Source organism: Nipponia nippon, unplaced genomic scaffold, assembly GCF_047370975.1.
Source record: "Nipponia nippon isolate SJK-2023a ecotype South Korea unplaced genomic scaffold, ASM4737097v1 scaffold_5, whole genome shotgun sequence".
NCBI classification, from domain to species: Eukaryota; Metazoa; Chordata; class Aves; order Pelecaniformes; family Threskiornithidae; genus Nipponia; species Nipponia nippon.
The window spans coordinates 53,991,473-54,014,111 of record NW_028262369.1 but is presented as its reverse complement, the minus strand read 5'-3'; the positions used below and the strand labels follow the sequence as shown (position 1 = coordinate 54,014,111).

The following is a 22,639-nucleotide window of genomic DNA, read 5'->3' as shown; positions in this document are numbered from 1 at the left end:
CATGCCTGTATTCATTTAGTAGATGAGTACTCTGATTTCCACTCAACTAAGCGGAAAAATTCACTACTACATCAGATACAATCCCTTTTTATCTATTTGTTTCACAAAGGGAACACAAACCCAAGTAGCTTTGGACAGAGATCAGCATTAGGACAGTGTGCCAGGCTGTATTTCTCCCTCCCAAGTTAGAGACTGACTACATGTGGCGGCCACTTGTCTGCCAGCTCTGTACCAAGTTGGGAACTCCGTAAAACCGAGAAAACAGCTCTGCTACCTCTCAAGCTCAACAGGAGCCACAGTACTGATGTATAACATTCAGAATTGGCCCACATGTACTCTTTGGGATGAGTATCAAAGCCTGCTTTAAAATACAAGCCAAGCGTTAACTGTAGAGAGTTCAGAAGTAGCTTCTTTTGAGGGAAGGTTATTTGCAAATAGACCAGAAGGGGGTTTGTGTTTCCCTCCAACCACTGTCAGAGATGAAAGACTGGACTGGATAAGCTATCTGTTGGCAATATCTAACAAACAAGACTACCGGTTTTCCAGAAAATCAGCAGACAGGTGGCTTATACAACCACACACAGGCACCAACTGCTTTTTCTGAAAATAAATATTCAGTCTTGAGACATGGGATTCTCTAACTCCCATTTAACTCTATAAAAACTCCTGCAGTTGTGATACCCAATATCCTGCCTCGCTACTTAAGAAACTGTAGCAGATACCACTGAGATTCAGAAAAAGGAACAAATAAAATTCCCTAGGCATTGCAAAGGAATTCGAGCTTTTGAGAAAGTTAAGTCACTTCAGGATCATTGTTCTAAATATTACTGCTAAAGTAAATAAACCAAACACAAAGTAATAGGTGCACCTTTAAACCATTTAACTTGGGGATGTGGAATTCCAGTTGTTTTACATTCCATAATAGTCGTGTCTCCAAGAGCAACCAGAATTTCACTTTGAACTATGGTCAATGTTGGGCCCTCTAAAAAGAAACAATATAGAAAAAGTGAGTTCCTCATCCAAAGCATATACCATTTTTAAGACATAAACCATGAAATACTCCAATTCTCTCTTGCTATATGGAAGAATATTTGCATTAAAAGTCAGAAATCCTTAAAAATCATGTAAGGTGACAGACAAACACTGGGAAATGGAAAAAGTAGAATCTGGAGTGTCCAGAGCACCTGGACCATACGTAGAATATATGGGAATTTAAGGAAAGAATTGGAAGAGTTTCATCATATAGAAAGTTAGAAGATTCACAGTCTCTCGCCCGCTCCAGCCAGTTGCTGGTCATCAAGAATTTTAGTAGTCTGCTATTAATACAATAATGTAGCGTTTAGAGTAGACAGTTTGGACTAGGACTCCACAGTGCTAAGCACGCTACAGGAATTTACAGAAACATGATTCCTTCTCCAAAGACCTACTCAGGTTTGCAAGCCTACCCCACTTTAATACCCAATTTTAGTCGTGTTTGTTTTGTTTGTTTGGTTTTTTTTCCTTAAAAACAGTGTAAGAAGAAAAAGTCGAATATCACCCAATGATACTATTCAGATTTGAATAGAAAACAAAAGGGAGATTTGTGAGCTGTTCAACATCTTTTCTGAGTTCTTTGAAATTTCTACCAGTATGTTCTGCATGGTTCTACTAATTTTAACAGTTCCTCCCTAACGATGTATTAGTTGCCTTTTTTAATTTCACTACATTGTTTCTTTTACTTACCAATGTATGTAAGGGTGGATGTCTGTTTCTCTGTCCCAGCTGAGTTACTTGCCAAGCAACCATAAATTCCTGCATCTTTTGGAATTGCCTTTCTTATAATTAAGGTGCCTTCTGGGGTCAATCTATACCTGGGAACACACAAGAGACCAACCAAAATGATTAGTTAAAGAACTGACATTAACAGTTACATGATCAGATGGTTTATAAACAGGTATTGCTGGTTTTTTCTCATGATAAGCAACAATTTTAGTATATCTACCAGAGAATACCAACGCATTTTGTGAAAAGCATTTAAATTAATCTTGTAAAAAGCCTTCTAAAGAAGACAACTAAAGTATTTCTATTTTAGAGATGAGGAAATTGAAATTAAAGAGTTATAAAAGTGAAGGTTGAGGTACTATTTCCAAAACTCACAGACTCCTGTGGAAGAAATAGTCAGAATATTTTGGCATTCTTCAAAACTTCTTTCCCACATAGGGGAAAAAAGAAAAAGAAAAAAAAATAAATAGAGAAAGCTATAACCCCTACCTGCTGGAACCAATAATAAACATATCGTTGTGTGTCCATACTACTGTTGGCTTTGGATAACCTGTTGCAGAACACCTAATAGACACTTCAGAGCCTTCTGTAAAAGTCTGATTCTTAGGTGAAATGGCAACCCTAGGTGGTTCTAGTAAAAGAAATTAAAAACAGCAATTAAAAAGATCCATTTAGAAAATACTTGGAGATTATAATAATCACTTTATTCCCATTTTCAAACAGCTATAAAGCGAGTAAACAGTTCTAATAAAGGTCACATGAATGCTTCCCTATAACTGTTTCAATTTAACACAGGTAATGACCATCAGATGGACATGAACTGTATCATAAGGTCAGTGACTGCACTAAAATATAATTAGCCTGGTGATAACACATTCTTTAAAGTCTCTTTTACTTATAACATTATTCAAAGAGTTTCTGTTTCCTGAATTAACTATCCTTTCTCAGAAGAGTCCACTCATTTCCTCAGTTCCTCTAGCACAGCCTACCAATTCGTCAGCATAAAACACGCATGCCTTCATGGTTTCACGTGGATTCAACTTGAACACAACAATTATGTAATAATTAACCTAGAATTTTTAATGCATGCTTAAAACTCAGCAAAGCAGAAACAGAGACAATTTTGAAAAATTTGAGTCAAATTTGTGCAGACTCCTGAAAATGAAAGCTAATGAGCACGAGCCTTCTGACAGGCCAACAGTAAGAATATAACCTGAACAATGAAAATAAAAGTCATGATGTATGTGCACACACAGAAAGAAATTAACAGCAAAATCATGTTGAAGACAATTGAACCTGCAGTGTTAACACCACCAATGGATGTTACGGATTCCAGCTGCATTTTCACCAGAAAAGTGATTGGTGAACTTCATAGAATTCATTCACTTACATCCTTAGACAGATTTCCTCAGCGAAAAAGACCACCAAAACCATTCACTGTGGCAACTGACATTTTCTTCTGTGGTATATGTGATTTTATCTCACTTATAGTAGCAAGAAAAAGATCCACACTACTTAATGGATGAAAAGTAGCAACTTATAGTACTAACTGACGCTACTTCATCTTAGTTACAGAATGAAACTAGCTACTATTAGATCAGTAGCATCAATCTTCATCTTAGGAGCTTTGCCTTTTGCTAATCACACACTATTAACATGTATTCCTCCGCAGCTGATCTTTTTACTAGCAACCATAGAATGAAAAATCTAAGCCTTACTCTCCCTTTTGGGAGAGTAAGAGAGGTTAAATACATGTAACACAGAGGTATCTTGAATCTAGGGCTACTCTACATAGCTCTTTTATTATCTTCAGTGGGAATTACACCATCCCATAGACTCAGGTGACATTTGACATGTTTTCGTGGCTGCTGAAGAATAATGTGTCTAAGAACCAGTACATACAGTCTATTTATGTGTGGCAAAATCCATCAAGAACAAGATGAAAGTGTGATGCTATGCAACTTCCAGGTGAACAGCATAAATCTTTCTAGTTCAGTCTGTCATAATGCAAACAGAAACAATTCAGAGTGCTACTACAAATGCCTTTATGGAAGAATTAACACCATGCCCTTTTCATTATCATTGCTGGGAGGAAGATTGTTTTCTAAGTTCTGTGTTGTAATACCATTTGCTTAAAAAGCTGCTAACTAAAAACCACAGTGTTTCTGGCCTGGAAGAAGAATCTCCCTGCAGAAGATTGTGCTGCTTCTAGGACAGAAGCGAGGCAGGTTCAGGGCAGAACCACTATGGGTTTTAGTTAGCAGCTTTTTAAGCAAATGGTATTACAACACAGAACTTAGAAAACAATCTTCCTCCCCACGATCTCAGCACACTTAAATAGAGGGGATTAGTGACTGGTAGAAAATGAGATAATGAGAAATTATTTTGATGTTTGAGCATTTGAAAACCATTTAAGAACACAGATAAGAACAGCAGGAGCTCTCTTCACCTTTTACATGGAAGGGTTTATCAAGAGTAGCACAGATATGGGAAACAGGCTGGCACATCTATAGATACTATCAAGCGAGTCATGCTCAGCTGACTTTAACAAGGTGTCTGCACCTCTGCAGGTCCAACTTCATTTGATGATGTAGACTAATTACAACACATTACAACTACAAGGCCAGGGAGTAATTAACAGTACGTAACTGTCCCATGGATATCAGACATTTTACTGTCTGCCACAATCACTATTAATATGGAATGATTTGTTCTGCAATACATCTTACTAAACAGGAGAGCAAGGTTTGCAAGGAAAATAAGTAATTTTGAAATATAATCAGCAGTAACACCAGTACGCAAGTCATGGACACAACTTTGATTTAGCTTTTTTAGTACAATTTTATTTAAAATATTTGCACTATGTTTTGTGTTTGAGTTTCATGAATAATTCACGTTAGTGTTTCATGCAAACTTATCTGCATGCTCCCATTAAGCACATAAAACCCCTCTTTCAAAGAGAAATTGCTGTTTTGAGGAAGGCTTTTTGATGCAGTATGGCACCTGGTGCTCTGGGGAGCAGAACTATTATTGCCAGGACTTGATGACTCTGTTTTCAGTCATTAACTAGACATGTGAGCTTGTAAGGGATGCCGAGATCTGTAAGTAAAGGCATATGCAAAACCACACAGCTATACTGCCAAAGACAAGGCATAAAGTAAATAATAAACAGCAGCTAATTTGCACACAGTTGCAAAACTGTAAACACAGATACATATAATGCCTTATAATTTCCTTTCTTAAATTTATGTCCATTAACCTTCCCCAAGTTCATTAGTTTTTCACTTGTACAGTAGATTTAATAAAAAGCTGCAGGGTCCTAAAAAGTCCCTCCCATGTTTCATAAAAGCTCTGAAATCTCTGAGCTCCCAGAGGAAAAGCACCAGTGGAAGGCAGAGCCATAGTTCCAGAAGTACTAGGATTAAATCCAGATACGAGGGGGCAGGGAGAGGCAAGAAATGGATGCAAGTTACAGAACTGTCCTTAAGTGATTCATGATGTGCACAGCTTTCTCAGCTATTTTTATTTTGTTTTAAATCCTGCCAAGAGACACTGGGAGATATTCTGCATGCTCTGGTCTTCAGGAAGGTCTCCTCTCATGTTGATATTACGAAACTGTTTGTCTCAGATGGCAATTACACATCATGCTTTGGCAACACTCCATTGCCCATGCAGTTATTTTCACACAGTGATATTATCAGGTGAGCAGAAGGTGGTGGAAGAAATATTTGTATTTAACATACAATCAATGAAATGAATTGAAAAAGTGAATATGCACAGCTGCAATTCCAGCTGGTAGCTTGAGTATCAGTGAGGCCACATTTGCCACTAATTAACCAACTTGTTTTCCTGCTCAGAGGCCAGCAACCAAGCAACGAGGCAGGCAGGCACCTTGTATGACAGGTCAATTTGATTTCTTTTCTCATAGCAGAGAAGATTTGTACATGGGCAGAAGAAGCACAAGCTCCTTACAGTACCAATCCCATTCAAGGCTGTAGAATAAAACCTTTTAAACAGCATAGATCATGTGTAAAGCTCCTGAAGAGAAAGAAGGTTGGTGTGAAGATTTCAGGGTCTGAAGCATTCACACATGTAACCAGTCCTTGGCCTTAATATTCATTAAAACCATTTAAAGCAGTTAAACTTCACATGAAAAAGGGACAGCAAATACCAAATTTTTATTTCATACAACATAAAAAACCCTCTTATTACCCTTTATTAGTAAAAAACAGATTTATTGCCAATGTTTTTTCGCTACTTTCTGCATGCTTCCCCCTCCCCCTTTTTAACAGAAACTTTTCCCCAAAAGTCACCCTGCATAAGATATTTGACTGAACCATTGATAGCGTAAAGTATCAATATTTTTGTGCAGCACCCTCAAGATTCTTTCTTACCTTTTACATTAAGAGCATTTTTGGAGAACTGAATGATTCAACCTACTCACCTGACAAGTAATGCATTAACAAGGCTAAATAAGAACAACTATTTAAATGTGTCTAGATCAAAAAAACACCATGTAAGAATGCAACTACGGTAGCAGTTTGCACACACTTGCTGCAAATTTTTACAAGGGTTTGATTTTTGTAAAATTTCACTTCCTCAGGACCTTACAGTAAACATCCAGACTCTCCTACATACACACAAATACTGGCAGAGACCAGATGGAACCCCATCTCTGTGTCCAGTCTGTTCACTAGCAGTTCTCTAGTTACAACCCATTCTTGTTAGCATCAATTAAAAGGGTCTGAATTGACCTGCTTGGACTTCTAACTACCAAGATACTGCAAGAGCAGATGCTTATCACAAAGCCCTGCTTTTTGTAATACAGGAACTGTAGTGATGGTGTGAAAAATTAATTCTCTTCAGACTGAAGTCCTGTGTGACCACAGTGATGTCTATGAATTCTTGCGTTACTGCGAGTTTTATGGATATGCCTTAGTTTTTCCACATGGAAACATATAAATGGAAGTGAATGGCTTTGATCTCAAACAGTCTAAAAGCCTACATTATGTTAGTGTCGAGAGTGGATACTGGGAAGGCACAGGGAGGAAAAAATATCCAACTCTACCATTATGCTAGCTATTAACATATGTCAGTAAGTGAGACAGAAGACTGGGGTAATGCAGATACTGAGGAATTCCTCCCAGAGTGTAGATTGCCACTTTGATGTCAGATCATGCACAGAGTTCACATTATATCTTATAAAATAATAACACAAATACACATAACGTCACTACAATCACAAAAGGAATCTTCTCCATTCATCTGATTTCTATTAAGTTTAAATCATGTTTTAGCAACATGCATTGGAATTAATATTCAATACAGTATTTTATACTTCTGTTCACAAGCCAAATGAAAGAAGTATAGAAGAAAAATTGCACGTACACAGAAAAACTGACTAAGGCTCCTGTTTGAATAGCAAGCCGAGGACAGATTTGTTACAGCATAAAAAGCAAAACATTCAACAGGGATAAACGAAAAGTAGCCTTCAGCATTAATCAGCCAGCCACATTCATCTGTACTTTCGGCATCAACCAAGTGAACCTAATTAAAAAGGAATGTTGTCTTTGGACATTATTATCTTGCTTCATTCACTTGCTCTCACGTCTCACTTAGCTGCCAAGTTCCCACTGATCTCCTTCCCAATCCACCTTTGACCATGCAGAAGCGCGAGGTCTGCCGTCCTGCATCATCCCTTGCCCTGACACTCTGCAAAGGCGACACTGCACAACAAACCACGGAAACAGCTGTTTCCATAACTGCTTATGCATTAGCTCAGGTAAAAGATACACAGCAGTAGCATTTATGGTTGCTTCTGTGAGACTCTCCACAAAGCTTCCAAGCACAAATTTAACTTCTATAGGGTGAGAGGGGGAGCGCTACTGGGATCTTCTTGTTGTTCAGCCAGGGAGTATGCACAAGCTGCAAATTTCACCAATGCCAACAGCACCCTTTGCTACCGCAGGACAGAACAAGTTGATCTGCTGTGCTATACTATGCAGCATCCACCACAGCACTAAAAGTGTGCTGTGAAAGACAGCGGGGAAGGACCACCCATTTTCTCTCTGCAGCCAAAAGCACTACTTTCCAAAAGACATGCAGACATGCACTACGAAGAGTCTTCTCACCAAAGTTGTTTTTCGTCACCTCCCTGCACTTCCTTGTAACTTGGCATTCACTGACCATACGCAGACTCTATCAGAAACAGTTAAGCGCACGATAAGTATTCAACAGCTGTGAACAAGAGGCCATAAAGAAAGCATCTGACACCATACATACCGCATGCCTGGCCTTTACAATTACCTCCCTGCAGGAGAAAGACCTGCAGAAGGAAAGGAAATGGGCTCGTTCCTCCTCATGTCCCTTGTCCTGGGTTTGTACTCAGCCCTAGAAGTTGGTAGACTCAGGAAAAACCACTTAGAAAACACTTTAATAAATGAAAATGAAAAAGTCAGGCTTCCTGCTCCAGCAGAGCAGCCCTGACATGCTGCAGATAAAGAAACATCATCTTGGAAAACCAGTACTCTATGGAACATGAAATAAGGGACTTCAGCCTCTGGAACTTAGGGGGTTCTTCTCAGGGGAAGAGTCTCCATCTTCACATGACAGAGTGACAGTTCACTTTATTGAAATGTAAATTGAACTTGTTTATGCTCCAATGCATTACCAAGGACTTCACACAGCCCTGCTGAAGGGTTGCCAATCCAACACTTTTTCATACAGCTACAAGTACAATACTTCATTATTAATAAATAAAGTTTTACTTTTAATAAAGTTTAATTAATGATTTCCTTGTGCTTTTTATTAACTGTTGCAGTAACAAAGCTCAAATATCCTGCAAGAAGCTAGTTTCCAAGAGATCTGCATGGTATATTGCCTTGAACCAGAGGTCTGGGTAGGTCAGAAGACATCTAGAAGTACTGATCTCTAAACATGTTATGGTTCCACTCCTCCAAAACTCCTCTTAGAAATCCTTCTAAAGGCCTACATTTAGAACTGTTGAGAAAGCAGCAAGAATCATGGAATCACAGAATCATTTAGGTTGGAAAAGACCCTTAAGATCATCAGGTCCCACTATTAACCTAGCACTGCCCAGTCCACCACTAAACCATCTTTTAAATACCTCCAGGGATGGGGACTCAGCCACTTCCCTGGGCAGCCTGTTCCAATGCCTGACTACCCTTTCGGTGAAGAAATTTTTCCTAATATCCAACCTAAACCTCCCCTGGCACAACTTGAAGCCATTTCCTCTAGTCCTGTTGCTTGCTACCTGGGAGAAGAGACCGACCCCCACCTCGCTACAACCTCCTTTCAGGTAGCTGTAGAGAGCAATAAGGTCTCCCCTCAGCCTCCTCTTCTCCAGGCTAAACAACCCCAGCTCCCTCAGCCGCTCCTCATAAGACTTGTGCTCTAGACCCTTCACCAGCTTCGTTGCCCTCCTCTGGACACGCTCCAGCACCTCAATGTCCTTCTTGTAGTGAGGGGCCCAAAACTGAACACAGTACTCGAGGTGCGGCCTCACCAGTGCTGAGTACAAGGGGACGATCACTTCCCTAATACTGCTGGCCACACTATTTCTGATGCAAGCCAGGATGCTATTGGCCTTCTTGGCCACCTGAGCACACTGCTGGCTCATGTTCAGCTGGCTGTCAACCAGCACCCCCAGGTCCTTTTCCACCAGGAAGCTCTCCAGCCACGTTTCTTGTCATAGAAGGAGATCAGGTTAGTCAAGCAGGACCTGCCTTTCTTAAACCCATGCTGACTGGGCCTGATACCCTGGTTGTCCCGCACATGCCGCATGATGGCACTCAGGATGATCTGCTCCATAACCTTCCCCAGCACCGAGGTCAGGCTGTCAGGCCTGTAGTTCACTGGATCCTCCTTCTGGCCCTTCTTGTAGATGGGTGTCACATTTACTAACTTCCAGTCCACTGGAACCTCCTCGGTTAGCCAGGACTGCTGATAGATGTCTGAAAGTGGCTGGGTGAGCACCTCCACCAGCTCCCTCAGTACCCTTGGGTGGATCCCATCTGGCCCCATAGACCTGTGTGTGTCTAGGAAGACAATGTCTATGAAGAAAATAATGAGCAAGAGCAAGAAATCAAATGACAGAAATTATGATACATGACACTAATTTCCTGTTTTATTTAATACCCTAATTTTTTATCTTTCATCAAGTTAGGACTTAAATTCTTTGGAGTAAGAACTCTTCCTACAATGCATAATCTGAATACTACAAAAACAACTACAAAACCTTAATCATCACTTATTTAATTGAATTTGTGACAAATTATCTAAAAGACACAGAAAATGTACAGATATTCCCAGCTGGATGAGACAGCTTTGTTTGTCCTGCTTTTGCACTGATCTGCAGATGATCTCACCCAGGGAATATTATCAAAAGAAGCCTCCCAAACAATAAATTCAGGCCAACTCATGGGATCAGGCCATAAGAGTGTCTGATCTAATAATGCAAACAATTCTTTCCCCATCAGTTCCCTTTCACCAAAGGTAGAAAAGAACCTCTTGCGAACAGCAGCTGTGTGAAGACAAATGAACTTGGGGATACTCATTAATTTTCTTGAGTGACAGAGAACTCCAGAGAGGCTGCTCAGGCAATTCCTGACCCTTCTGCTAACCTGTGTTTCCTGTGCAAGAGGCTAGTTTCTGAAAAACAGATTAATGACTATCATTGAGCCTGCTGTGAATGACTGGGCAACAAAGTTGGTGAAGGGTCTAGAGAACAAGTCTTATGAGGAGCAGCTGAGGCAGCTGGGGTTGTTTAGTCTGGAGAAGAGGAGGTTGAGGGAAGACCTTATTGCTCTCTACAACTACCTGAAAGGAGGTTGTAGTGAGGTGGGGGTCAGTCTCTTCTCCCTAGTAACAAGTGATAGGACGAGAGGAAACGGCCTCAAGCTGCGCCAGGGGAAGTTTAGGTTGCCTATTAGGAAAAACTTCTTCACTGAAAGGGTAGTCAGGCACTGGAACAGGCTGCCCAGGGAAGTGGTTGAGTCTCCATCCCTGAAAGTACTTAAAAGACGGGTAGATGTGGTGCTTGAGGACATGGTTTAGTGGTGGACTTCAGTGATAGGTTAATGGCTGCACTCAATGATCTTAAGGGTCTTTTCCAACCTTAATGATTCTATGATTCTATAATTGTATAATTAGCACCTAGCAGACCAATATGTACTGATTCAGCTCTCTTTCTTTCAAAGAATACTGACTTTTACATCAAAGAACATTGCTGACAGTTCAAATGTTTTACTTCCTGCTCTAACAGGGGTGGAAGTGCCACAGTGATAAGAGATTTGAGGTAGTAACTTTAAAATATGTGGCCTAGAAAAAAAAATATCAACTCACCTTCTCAGACAGTTCCAAATAACAGCCTAGAAAGAAGCACAGAAGGCACTAAACTGCTTTTCATTCCTTCGGACAGACATCTTGCATTTAATTAACTTTCTAAATTTGAAATAGCAAGTAAAGCAGTAATACTTCAATTTTATTCCCTTTCTTGTTTACTCCGTGTTTGAAGAACTCAGTACAGTATAACAAATTTCTCCTTGCCCATTATTACAGTGTGTATCCATTGATTCAATTCTGGTTTCTGCTCCTTGTCTGGGATGTACCCGAGATTACCATTGCTTTGGTTGAGCCAAGTCACACACGTTGTCTCCTGGGCAATTTTTTTTTTCAGCCTGGATTTCAAGCTATTAGTTGGCTGGTAAGTGTCCACATCAGTTCCCTACAGTAGACAGCACACTTGCATCTTGTCAGGCTAATAGGTCCTGCTTTCCCCCGCTGTGCATCTAATGTAGTTGACTCCATTTATACAGTAGGACAGTACTCTTGTCATGTGTTGGCTTGACAAAAGATTACTTAGCAGATCATTATTACAGCAATGACAATTCTTCATAGCCCAAAGTCAAACATACACTTTATTTCTTATGTGGGCAGGTGGAACACATAATATGTATGCTTATTTTTTGCAGGTGCAGCTTAGGTGCTTCTAGCACTTACCTGCTAGCACAGATCACTCTGAATTATTTAACAGTGCTACTTGTAAGCAGATGCTAAAAATGCCTTTCAGTTGTGATGGTGATACCAGACAGGCATTTAAATATTTTTAAATGTTCAGCAAATAAGCAGGTAAAGCGAACCCACCATGCTATGGACAGAACAGTAGCTACAGCATGTATGATTTTATTGTACTTGTACATTCAGATAAAGAAATACATCAGAGTAGTATGCTGACCTGCATGATGTTCATCAATGAGCTCAATGCACAGCAGCTGGCACTTCATTACCTTAGATGACTCCCAATAAGACAAATATTCAGTGTTGCCTCACTTCCTGTTCATCTACTGCTGGAATTCATCATATGTTGAGATTACTAAACTCAAACATCTCTACTAATTGCCAGCATAAACACAAGTAAAAGCTGTAAAAGTTTCTACATACTACATAGCTGTGTTGTAGAGGCAGAAGACAGTTGCAATCATTAAAAGAAGTGCTTCATTGTCTGCTCTTACTTACTCACACCAGAAAACACGCAAAGCCAAGACTATCATAAAATCACATTTAGCATCACACAAATTCAATCATATATTTGAAATTCTTGGAAGGGTAAGGAAACAAAAAAACACCACAAATCAATCTCTTCAGCATGCACACTGTTTCAGTTAAAAAAAAAAAAAGCCTAAATTCCTCAAAATCCTCCCTGCCCCCCCAAATCAACATTACTTATGTGTATGAAAACATCAGGAACAAAACATCAAGCTACCAAAATACTCCATATTAATTCAACCTGATAAACATGCATATAACAAACCCATATTTTGCCTACAAGACCTTAACAAGCTGGAAGAAAAAGTTTACATGGTCATGGAATTTGTCTCATCAGTGAGAAATATATCACTGAAAAGTTTATAGGATCATCAATGTTTCACACTCCTGGCCAATCTTTAGCCTCATGTGGCTGCAATATGCTCCTCCAGGCTTCTGATATATTATACGAAGCATCTGAAAAAGTAGCAAATGCCCTTACAAATTAATTTATGTTTCCATATAACACCAATCTGTTGGGAGGACTTGAGCAATTCACACTATGCAGCCACCATTTAACAAGGTCCAAAGATGAGCGTGTACTTTAAAAGTTAGTCATAGCACTCAATAAGCACCAATACAATCCCAGAAGTATACTCCTTGAAATGTATAAAACTGCATTCAGTGACCTTTCAGACTACTTTGAGCAGTATACTGCCACTCCACAAATAGGCACAAGTTTTAAAAGGGATCTTCATCTAGCTGCGCTCAGTACTAGCGTGGGACAATTAGTGACTTAGTATAGTATGTTGTTCTTAACACAGAACACGCAACTGGGGGAAAAAAGTTAACTCTCATTCAAGATTTCAGTCTGTATTTGTACAGCTGCTGGCACAAAATTCAGATGAATGTTCTATTTCAGAAACAGCAGCATCAAACTGAAAGCTTTCAAAACAAGGGTTTACTACAACCCACTTCAGCATGTAAAGCAGATACTGGGTTATTTTTAGAGCTACCAACATTTGTTCTCTGCCTTAACTCCCACTCTAGAAAGAAAATGGGGATGAAAGCAGTGTTTATTCTCTTATGATCCAAAATTCAGGGATTTATATGGAATTGTCCCAACAATAATAAAGGACTATCAATATGAATTTAATTTGACATTCTGAATTGCTTGCAACTACACAAAGCATGAACCCATCTCAATCTATTAACAAGGCTTCAAATTTCCTTCTTCAGAATGTTAATAATGACAACACTATAAAGCTTTTGCTTCTTACATATAGCCAAATACTTCACTCTTTTGCTGCCAAATATAAACTGTTCTTTTGAATACTATTCTGGACCCTAACAAGCACTACAGGTTGTACCTGACACAATCACACACAAGAGTACCTCCAGAAATCTGACAAATAATTTTGTCCAAGCAAACCAAAATGATCACAAATAATAGTGCATACTACCATCCTGATACCATTCAGCTTCTGCCTATAGCCATTTGAAATGTTGGCAGTAGATGACTTTTTCCAAAAAGAGGCAGACACTACTGAAGAAATCTGAATTCAGCTGCAGCTTAGCGTTTCCTACATATTTATTCTGTTCTAAGCATCTTTCATCAAAAATGAAAGAAAACACAACTCAAACTCTCAACTAGGCCTGTCTAAACTGTCCAAGAGGGTTATCTCAGACATGCTTTAAAGCTGTTAACGTACCAGCCAAAAATGTAATTCCCAACTATTTGATATAATCATTCTACATATATAAGTGATTTGAAACTTAATAGTCTGCTGTGGCAGCAGTAAACTTTAGCTTTACTATAAAAAACTGACAGAAGTAATTTGGTCATTGTGTTAAAGCTCCCAGCTGGTCTACAGACGTTAGGGAGGAAAATCTAAATCCCAGAAGAGATGAACAAGGGAGGGGGGTGCTTCTCTTGCTGCCTTTGACACGCTTGAACGAGTGCCTTGATGGAAAAGTCCTGTAGAATTTAAAACTAAGTTTTCCAAACGTATGGGGGGTGATGTTTTTTCATGGCTTTTTTTTCCTTTAGCCTTGCTAGAAATTTAAGTTATAACTCTGCTGTAGCCATCTAAGGGCAATTCAAACAGATCAATGAAGAAACACTTCATTCTGCTGTATTTTGTAATAGGTCCTACATAATTGATTGCACACCTACTTATTCCATCTTGGTAAACCAATATGCTCTTCCTGTAAGAAAAGCTACATGCCATTAGTAAGTCTTACAACTCCATTTCTGACCTTTCTCTGTTTTGGAGCACCTTAAGCCAGGCAATTCCATTGAATTTTTCTTTTTTCCATAATTCTAAGTTTTCCATTAGTTAACAAAGTATTAGAATTACAGCAGCAAAGTTAATGAAGCTACCCACTCTGCACAGAGCGTGACCCAGTATCATCAGCAAGCAGAAATCTTGTCCGTCACCTACAAGTAGAAAGAATAGTTTCCTTTCTAAAACATTGAGTTCTGTATCTCCTTACCCACAGAGGCGCAGCTAGGAACCAAAGCTTCAAACCTCCACATGACAAAGGCAAACAGAGAAACTTGCAATACCTTCCAAAGTTTAAAAGGATTCGCTCCAAGACAAATTACTGCGTTTATACATATCTTTTTGAAATTTATTCCTGGTATGAAGGAACAGCACAGATCTAGACCTTGTTTGGTCTCACCCAAACCGTCTTTTTCAGTTCTGACATAGCTTTGACGTCCTTGCCTTCATAAAATCTAGCCCTTCATAAAATGGTGATTAGTTCTTAGCTTATATTGACTGCCATTATAAAACAGATACAATAACATAATACACAGAAAAACTCAGAAGTACTATTCTGTTACAAAGAGATATAAAATAATCCAGATGAACACAGAAACTTTTACCAACTCAGTTACACATATATAAATATAGTTATAGTTTCACTGAAAAAAAAAAAAAAATCCACATAGCCAGCCTGCAAATTTTCCCAAAGTAGAGGCTGGCTACAAATATTGGGGAGTAATGTGTGCATGTGTGTGTGTGTAGCTATTTCTGTGCTCTGTTCTTTAGCAGACACTAACAGCAAAACTACCTCAGGCTCCATTCACTTGTAGAGCTGTTAAACTGGCAGTTATACAAGGAGGATCAAACCACAGCTCACAGAGACACACAGCACAAGGCAGTCTCGCAAAATGAGCACTAGTGCTGTTTGGTGACTCCCATTGCCATTTTAAAACAGGGCAGAAGTATATAATGTTCTGTCAGTCTCCAAGCAGTCTTATCAACAGGCATAAATAAAATACAGAAGTTACTGAGAGAGACAGCTCACAAGACAAAGAAAATATAAACTTTGACAGAGTAAGTTTAACATGCAGTTTCCTTGTTACCTTGCACTGTAAGGAAGACTGACGCTGTGGTAGATCCACCCTCATTAGAAGCAATGCAGTTGTACTTGCCGGCATCTGTAAGCTTTACAGTCTTCACCTCTAAAGACAGGTTGCTCATCATCCTTATTCGCAGGGGCTCCTTAAGCCTCACATCCCTGCCATTTCTCTGCCAGGTGAGATTGTAACGTACTGTGCTTAAAGTTAGGCAGGTCAAGATGGCTCCTTCACCAGGGACAACTGTGACATTATTAGGAACCTGAATCATGGGTGGAGGCTCTGTGTAAAAAGAGCAGAATAAAAAACAAAGAGAAAAAGATTTTGGAACCTTTGCTTCATTTGTGGATTCTTGATAAACAACTTCAAGTAAACTAATGTAAAAAAAAAAAAGTAATATTGGCTTAACATTTAGTTTCATTTCACATTGTTGAAGCCACGAAACAGAACCCAAGGCAGCATCCTCATTCCCTGATGTTAAACTACCTGACAGGAGCTTACATCACAAGAACACCCCTGATTTAGGTCAAAACTATTGTATCACATAGGATGAAAGATCACATCATGTATGACAGAGTATGTAAAGCACTGTGTTCTTTGAGCTTATCTTGGACTGGGGAAAGCCAGCAAGAGGTCAGAGTGCCACAGCAAAAGAAGGAATAGACAGGACCACCACCAGGTCTCAGAGTCTGATCTCTGACTGAGGCGTGACCACACATGGAACCTGATTTTTACAGGCTGGTATATGAAAAAAACATGTTACTAGCAAGCTCTTCTAATAGCAACAATGAAACCAAGTCAACAGCTGCTCTACGCATCATTATTAAGTTCTTTCCGTGATGGTTTCTATAGGGGAATGTGGAAGGAGAGAGCATCTGTTCCCCTAACTTTATCTGATCAAGGACCTTGTCAAATGGGATAAGGAAAAGGGTATATAAAGGGTATATAAAACACAGTATACAGAGACACAGACCTGACAGACGTACAATAGCAGAGACAATGACAAGAAAACAACTTTGTCATGTTAACTGACGGGCTATCGAGAAGCTACAAGCATCATTTCACAGAGGAGCCAACCTGGACTTTGCAACTGATAAGGACACAAACCTGGGGATCTCAGATATGGGGGGTGGGGGTGGAAGCTGTTGAACTGTGCAAACTGATAAAGGAATACACAGGGGAAGTGAACCAGGGAGGAGCAAAGCGGGGAGTAGGCAGAAAGGGGCATAAAAGGGACCTGTTCCATGTAAAACATTGCCAGTCAGTACTCTTGTTTGACTGAGCCCTGCACCAGTCTGTCCTGTCTTCTTGTTAAATCTTTTTTTAACTCTCTTGCTGTGTGATCTCATGCCCTATGCCTTCTGTGTGTGTCCTGCAAGGACTACGTGCCAGCTACTGGGGGGACCAATGTGAGTGGACTGGGTGCCAGCTACTGGAGTCAGACCAGGGGGTGTAGGCACCCCAGGCCTGTGGTGTCAGCTACTGCAGGGACTGGGGTCTGAGTACCAGCTACTGGAACAGGCGAGGCTCTGTACAATTCTGTACCTTTCCCGAACCAGGTGTGCGTAGGGGCGTGTGTGTGCAGTTTGTTAGCAAACTTTAAGCTGGAATAGCTAGCAAGAGGCAGGTAAGAGGGCCCAGGATCTGGGCAGGGGTATCAGGGGGACAGAGGGGCCATGCCAACACTCAAGGGATCTGCAAATGTGCACGTGGCTCTAGAGAGCAGTGCATATGTGCTCTCATTAGTTAGCTTCAACCCTTACCAGCCAGGGAGGAGGAGAGGAGTTGGCTGTCCCATGCTTTATGCAAGTCCTATATGTATCTGCTGTTGAAGGCAGCACCTTGTCTGTGGAGCCAGCTGTGCCAGTGTCCTCTGTGTGCATCTGTGATAAATGCTCAGCTTCACTACTGATGAGTGTGCAAACAGGAAAGCAGCAGCAGTGTACATGGGTCTGGGACAGAGACCCTCAGGTCCCTGGGTGCACAGGGCTGAGCTCCAGCAGCCAGGCAGGAAGAATTCTTAGACTGGAGCTGCAGCCACTTACAACATACCTTAACAGTTTCCACTCAAATCTTAGGTAATTTCATTATGTTTTCCTTCCTATCTGTACATATTTTACATTGTAACTTCTACTGTTTGTTATTATTTGCTTTCCACTCTATTCATCTGTACACTTCTATCACACTCCTGGAAGAAAGCAGCTGCAATAATTTTGTACTGGAATTAAACTTTGAAACCACAGATGCTTAAAATAGGAACATTCATCCTGGTCTTTCTTGAGATATCACTGTAAAGGAGGCAACATTTAAATGTTAGAGAAAGAAAATACACTATGTATCACTTTATGGATTTCCATTAAAAACATATGTGTATATATATGCCATTTGTTTTTCCCTAGACTGGTTCTTCAAAAAAAAGGAAGATCTACAATGAATAACATTCTGAGTGAGATGCTTTAGCAGAAATAAGACAGCTGTAACAGCAAGACCAAATCTTTATCAGTATACACCAAAAAAACAATTATCCTAAGAAGAGTAACAGCAAATAAAAAGAAGTCTATATTTATTAAGGGTGAAAGTTACTCCTAAGCTCAGAACCAGCCATAACTCCTCCTCACTTAAGTCTCAGATGTGGTTCATAAGCTTTATGCTAGATCTCTGCACAGCAGTGAATCACTCATACACTCTGCATGCTAGGTGTGCAGCTCTCCTTCCCTATAAGCACTGTCCCTAACAGCAAGCACCCTTATTACCAAAACTGCGTATTTTAACACATGCAGAGGAGAGTCAAGAAAAGCTAGATTTGCTTACTGAAAACAGAGTTTCTCCTCTGCACTTTATGTTTTGGGTTGTTTGAGAGAAACTACAAGTCTTCTAATGCTTTCCATGGGCGTATCACCGTGTATGTTACTTAAAGAAACTTAGAAAAGAGAGAGATGAAGGCCAGTACAGGACTAAAATCCCTATCTTTTGAATATCAGTCTGGTGGGGCATGACATCTTTTGAACTACACTAGCCTCTTACCACAATAGTGCATACACATAGCAATCCCCCAGCCAAACTCTAAGCTGAATCTCCTGTATTCAGAGCACTTCAGTTAAAGTGCCTGCACAAGCTAACAAGCCATTTGACATTTTAAAGATTTATTACTAGTAAGACAAAGTCAAACTCAAGTGTTTGCTTTTTCTGAAATGAGAAAATGTTGACACAGTTCCAATACCTTTCACACAGCAGTTGACAAAATGGATTATCTGTGATATACTGCCTGTCAGCTGGGCAAACTAAGAATACTTGAAAAGATTGTTTACTTTGCTTAAAGAAGAAAATTCAAGTAATTTTCTTTCAAATATTTGTACACAAGGATTTCAAAGCATCTCCCTCAGATTAATCCCCTGCATGGCTCAAAACAGACGTAATTGCTCATGTTTACATAGTGAGTCAGTCTCAGTCAATCTCTCAGTGCTCTGTTAATGAGAGGATATGGGAAATCTTCCCCTCATCACTCTTGACTTTCAAGTGCTACCAATATCACAAGAAAAGAGTTAGGATTCTTCTTCAGTTTTCTCTCTGAGGAAGAGGATGGTTGCAACTGCCAGGCCAAGAATCTTTATGCCACAATTTCTGGGGCAGAATATAACAGCTTCTTGTCCTCCAAAACATGGTTTGAAACAAGCGTATGGGAATACCCTATCTGCCTAAAGGATTTTCAAAGCCAAAATATAAAATAGTGCTCTAGAGCTAGGACTTGGGTAATTATTGATGTTACTGTTCTACTCTACTCGAGTACTTTGTGAGACTTAAAGGATGTTCCTCTCCTCAAATTTACTGCTTATTTTAAGAGGGCTGTTTCTCTACAAACTTTGCCTTGCATGGAATCAATGATATCACACCATTTTCTTTGGATTTGCTCATACTGCAGTGAGAGGAACATCTTTGCCTGGAAAAGAGAAGGTGAAGGGATATATAGTCACCCTCTTCAACTACTGAGTGGGTTGTTTTAGAGAATACACAGTTAGAGTCTTCTCAGGGCACACACACACAAAAAAAAAAAAAAGGATGAGAGTCTGTGGCCATAATATGCAGCAGGGGAAATTCTGACTAGACGTGTAAAGTATTTTCTAGTGGGGGTAGTTAAGCACTGAAGGCTGCCTGTGAAACTTGTGAAATCTCTATCCTTGGGGATATTCAAAGTTTGATTGGACAAGTTCCTGAGAAACACAATCAAGCTGGGAAGTTAATTCTGCTTGGAGCTGTGAGTTGGACTAGGTAACTTCCAAAGGTTCCTCCAGCCTAAATTGTTTTGTCATTCTATGATTCATAATCCAGGTTAACTAACCTGAATTAGCTACTACAGGAGATAAAAGACAACTTCAATTTCAAGCAGTTATATGAAACACTGAGGCTGAATTTAAACTGCTGTTCTGAGCTCTACTATCCTCACTGCCAGTAAATTAACTGGCTCAGCTCCAGTGTTCTCCCTAATCAAGAGCAATAGCTTACACTTCTGCATGACAGATCTCTGATCAACACAAACAGAAGGCTATATAGAATGGATTTTTGTTTCAAAATAGAAATTATTTTTCCCTTTCCCTCAGACTGCATTGCAACGGTGAAAAATGAAGTGACAAAATTTGCTATAGTATGGTCAGAGCTTTCATCCACCCACCCACACGCATAAGTAAGCTGCTGCTCTTAATTTTTCCTGCAGGTCAGGCCTCTACTGTCTGCTGAAGCAGTTCAAGACCATGCCTGGTTTTATGTTTTCTCGATCTGTGTTTGGGGCTCATCTTGGTTTACAGTTACTTTAAACTAAATTCCTCCGATAGAGTAAAAGGATTAACTTTGTGAAGTAAAGCCTGTTGTTTTACTTTGGGAAACATTTCTAGCTGATCTGCAATTGAAACTCTCAAGATTATAATCTGCAGGCAATAACCAACATCCACATGTCCCAGTGGTCAGACTGACAGATACACAAGCAGCGTAGCTTTACATTCGCCTTCACAGAAGACCAACTATACACTCTTCCTTTCTCCTGCTCCAGATTTTTATGTCCAAAGCTTGACCAGGATGACACTATTTGCTTTTCAGGAAAGATTCTCCCTTACCACAACTAACTTTTAGTAATAATTAATGGGTCAATCATTAGCACCCCAAGTCTGAGCAGGTCATTAACTTACATAGGAAAATTCCCTCTCCCTCAGCAAATGGAATATCAGTGCCTTATACTTTGAAACTGCTTTAACACATAAGGCACACCAACTCATGCTAAATGGATGACCAGATTCATAACTAGTTGTCCTTAAAATTCAGATTTTTATGAAGTTAGGAACATTTTAAATTAAATAAAACAAAAAACAGTGATTAAAATTATCTACTGGACAGATAATGCTAGCCCCAAAATGGCTAGCAACCAAATACTGCTGTTTATTCAAAATTACCTTTGTGATTAGCCTGATTTATTCCTCATTTAATTTTACTCCCTTCATCCTAGTTATTCACTTTTTAAAAATTCAAGGTAATAGATAAGAACAGATTTCCAACAATTTAACGAATCTTGTTTAAAAAAAATGCAGAACACTTTTGAATGCAACTTTTCGTAATTCCTTGTCTATAAGATAATACATGCATATAATCAAATAAACATATAATTGCTACAGCTTGAAATAAAAATTAGAACAATTGAAATCTGAGATTTCAATTTTTGCTTCTACAGGCCATATCTATTCTGCAAGTCCAACTGATAGTGGGAACTAATTAAAATAAATCCAATGTTAATATTTAAAACAAGTGTGCTGAATAAACATCAGCACACTTGTGTACATGGGTAAGAAAAAAAAACCACATTAATTAAAAACATACTTAGGACTGGAAATGTATTTTATTGGCCCTGACTGCCATTGTTCTCTGTTAAACATTCCAGCACAATGTATTACCATGCTTCAGCATCGAAGGATGGACTACTACCCACCTGATACATCCAGAAACGTCTGTGCACGTCCAGTTCCTGCACTGCTAGTTGCCATACATTCATAAAAGCCTTCATCAGACAAGGAGACCGTGGCAATTTCCCAACTCATACTAGATGATTCTCTGGAGGAAGAAAAGGGCATACTCACTAAGGTACAAGAACTTGGTTTCCTGACTGCAGACATAGGAGATTGTCACAATAATTACGAGGAAAAATAGACTCTCTGATGAATCAAACTGGATCAAGCTTTATCGATTTTATTTAAAGAAACGATATATACATTGTCAGGCTTTTTGTAAGTATTAAGAAATGTAAGTTTTTGCAGAATGTCTCACTTGTACATCTACAAATATGCCTTTAACATATGTCAACAGTTGTCACGCAATAACTAAACCCACTGTATTTTCAGTCATTCACTCAGCTGCTTGTACTCTATTGTTATATTTACTACTTGAGAAGATACCTTTCCTTAATACCGACAAGTTTCAATGTAGAGCCAGTATGTGGTACCAAACCTGTGGTTCTTACTAGCAAAGGTAACAAGGGTTCATCCTCCCAGCATGAGTTTCTCAAATTCCCAGGTACAGATAGGGGCTACACATAAAGGAGATCCCATCCTTTACCAGATACAATCTACTTCCCTCCCCCTCTCTATGCAAATCCGCTATTAGATTCATACAGTAGAGAGGGCAGCATCTACCCTACTACAAGATGACTACATCCAGGCAGCTGTCTTCGTACTTTTTAAACTGCAGGGACTACCTCCATTCCAAACATTTACAATCCAGCAAAAAGTGAAGTATCGGTATGAAGATGACTCCAACTTCTGCTCTGCCAGCTGCACCCCTGAACTTATGACCAGCAATAACTATAATAATCCAATATTCCGCATGTTGATTGCCTAGCCATACAAAAATAAACAGTGCAACACAGAGAGAGAATTGATGGATTCAAGACTGAAAATGGAGGGTGGGTACAGAAGAGATGTGAGCGAGATA

The 22,639-nt window shown here is 39.6% G+C and overlaps 1 protein-coding gene across 4 annotated transcripts in view; it reads right to left on the bottom strand.

Annotated features, from left to right (window-relative positions):
- HMCN1 (hemicentin 1) overlaps positions 1-22,639 on the bottom strand; it is a 207,033-nt gene that overhangs the window by 117,725 nt on the left and 66,669 nt on the right. For all 4 annotated transcript variants that reach the window (XM_087733811.1, XM_087733813.1, XM_087733812.1 and 1 more), the window contains exons 10-14: positions 21,642-21,763; positions 15,680-15,955; positions 2,251-2,392; positions 1,723-1,850; positions 869-982 (exon numbers count right to left, since the gene is read on the bottom strand). In XM_087733811.1, coding sequence (XP_087589937.1) covers positions 869-982; positions 1,723-1,850; positions 2,251-2,392; positions 15,680-15,955; positions 21,642-21,763 — 782 coding nt within the window. The remainder of the gene's footprint in view (positions 1-868; positions 983-1,722; positions 1,851-2,250; positions 2,393-15,679; positions 15,956-21,641; positions 21,764-22,639) is intronic.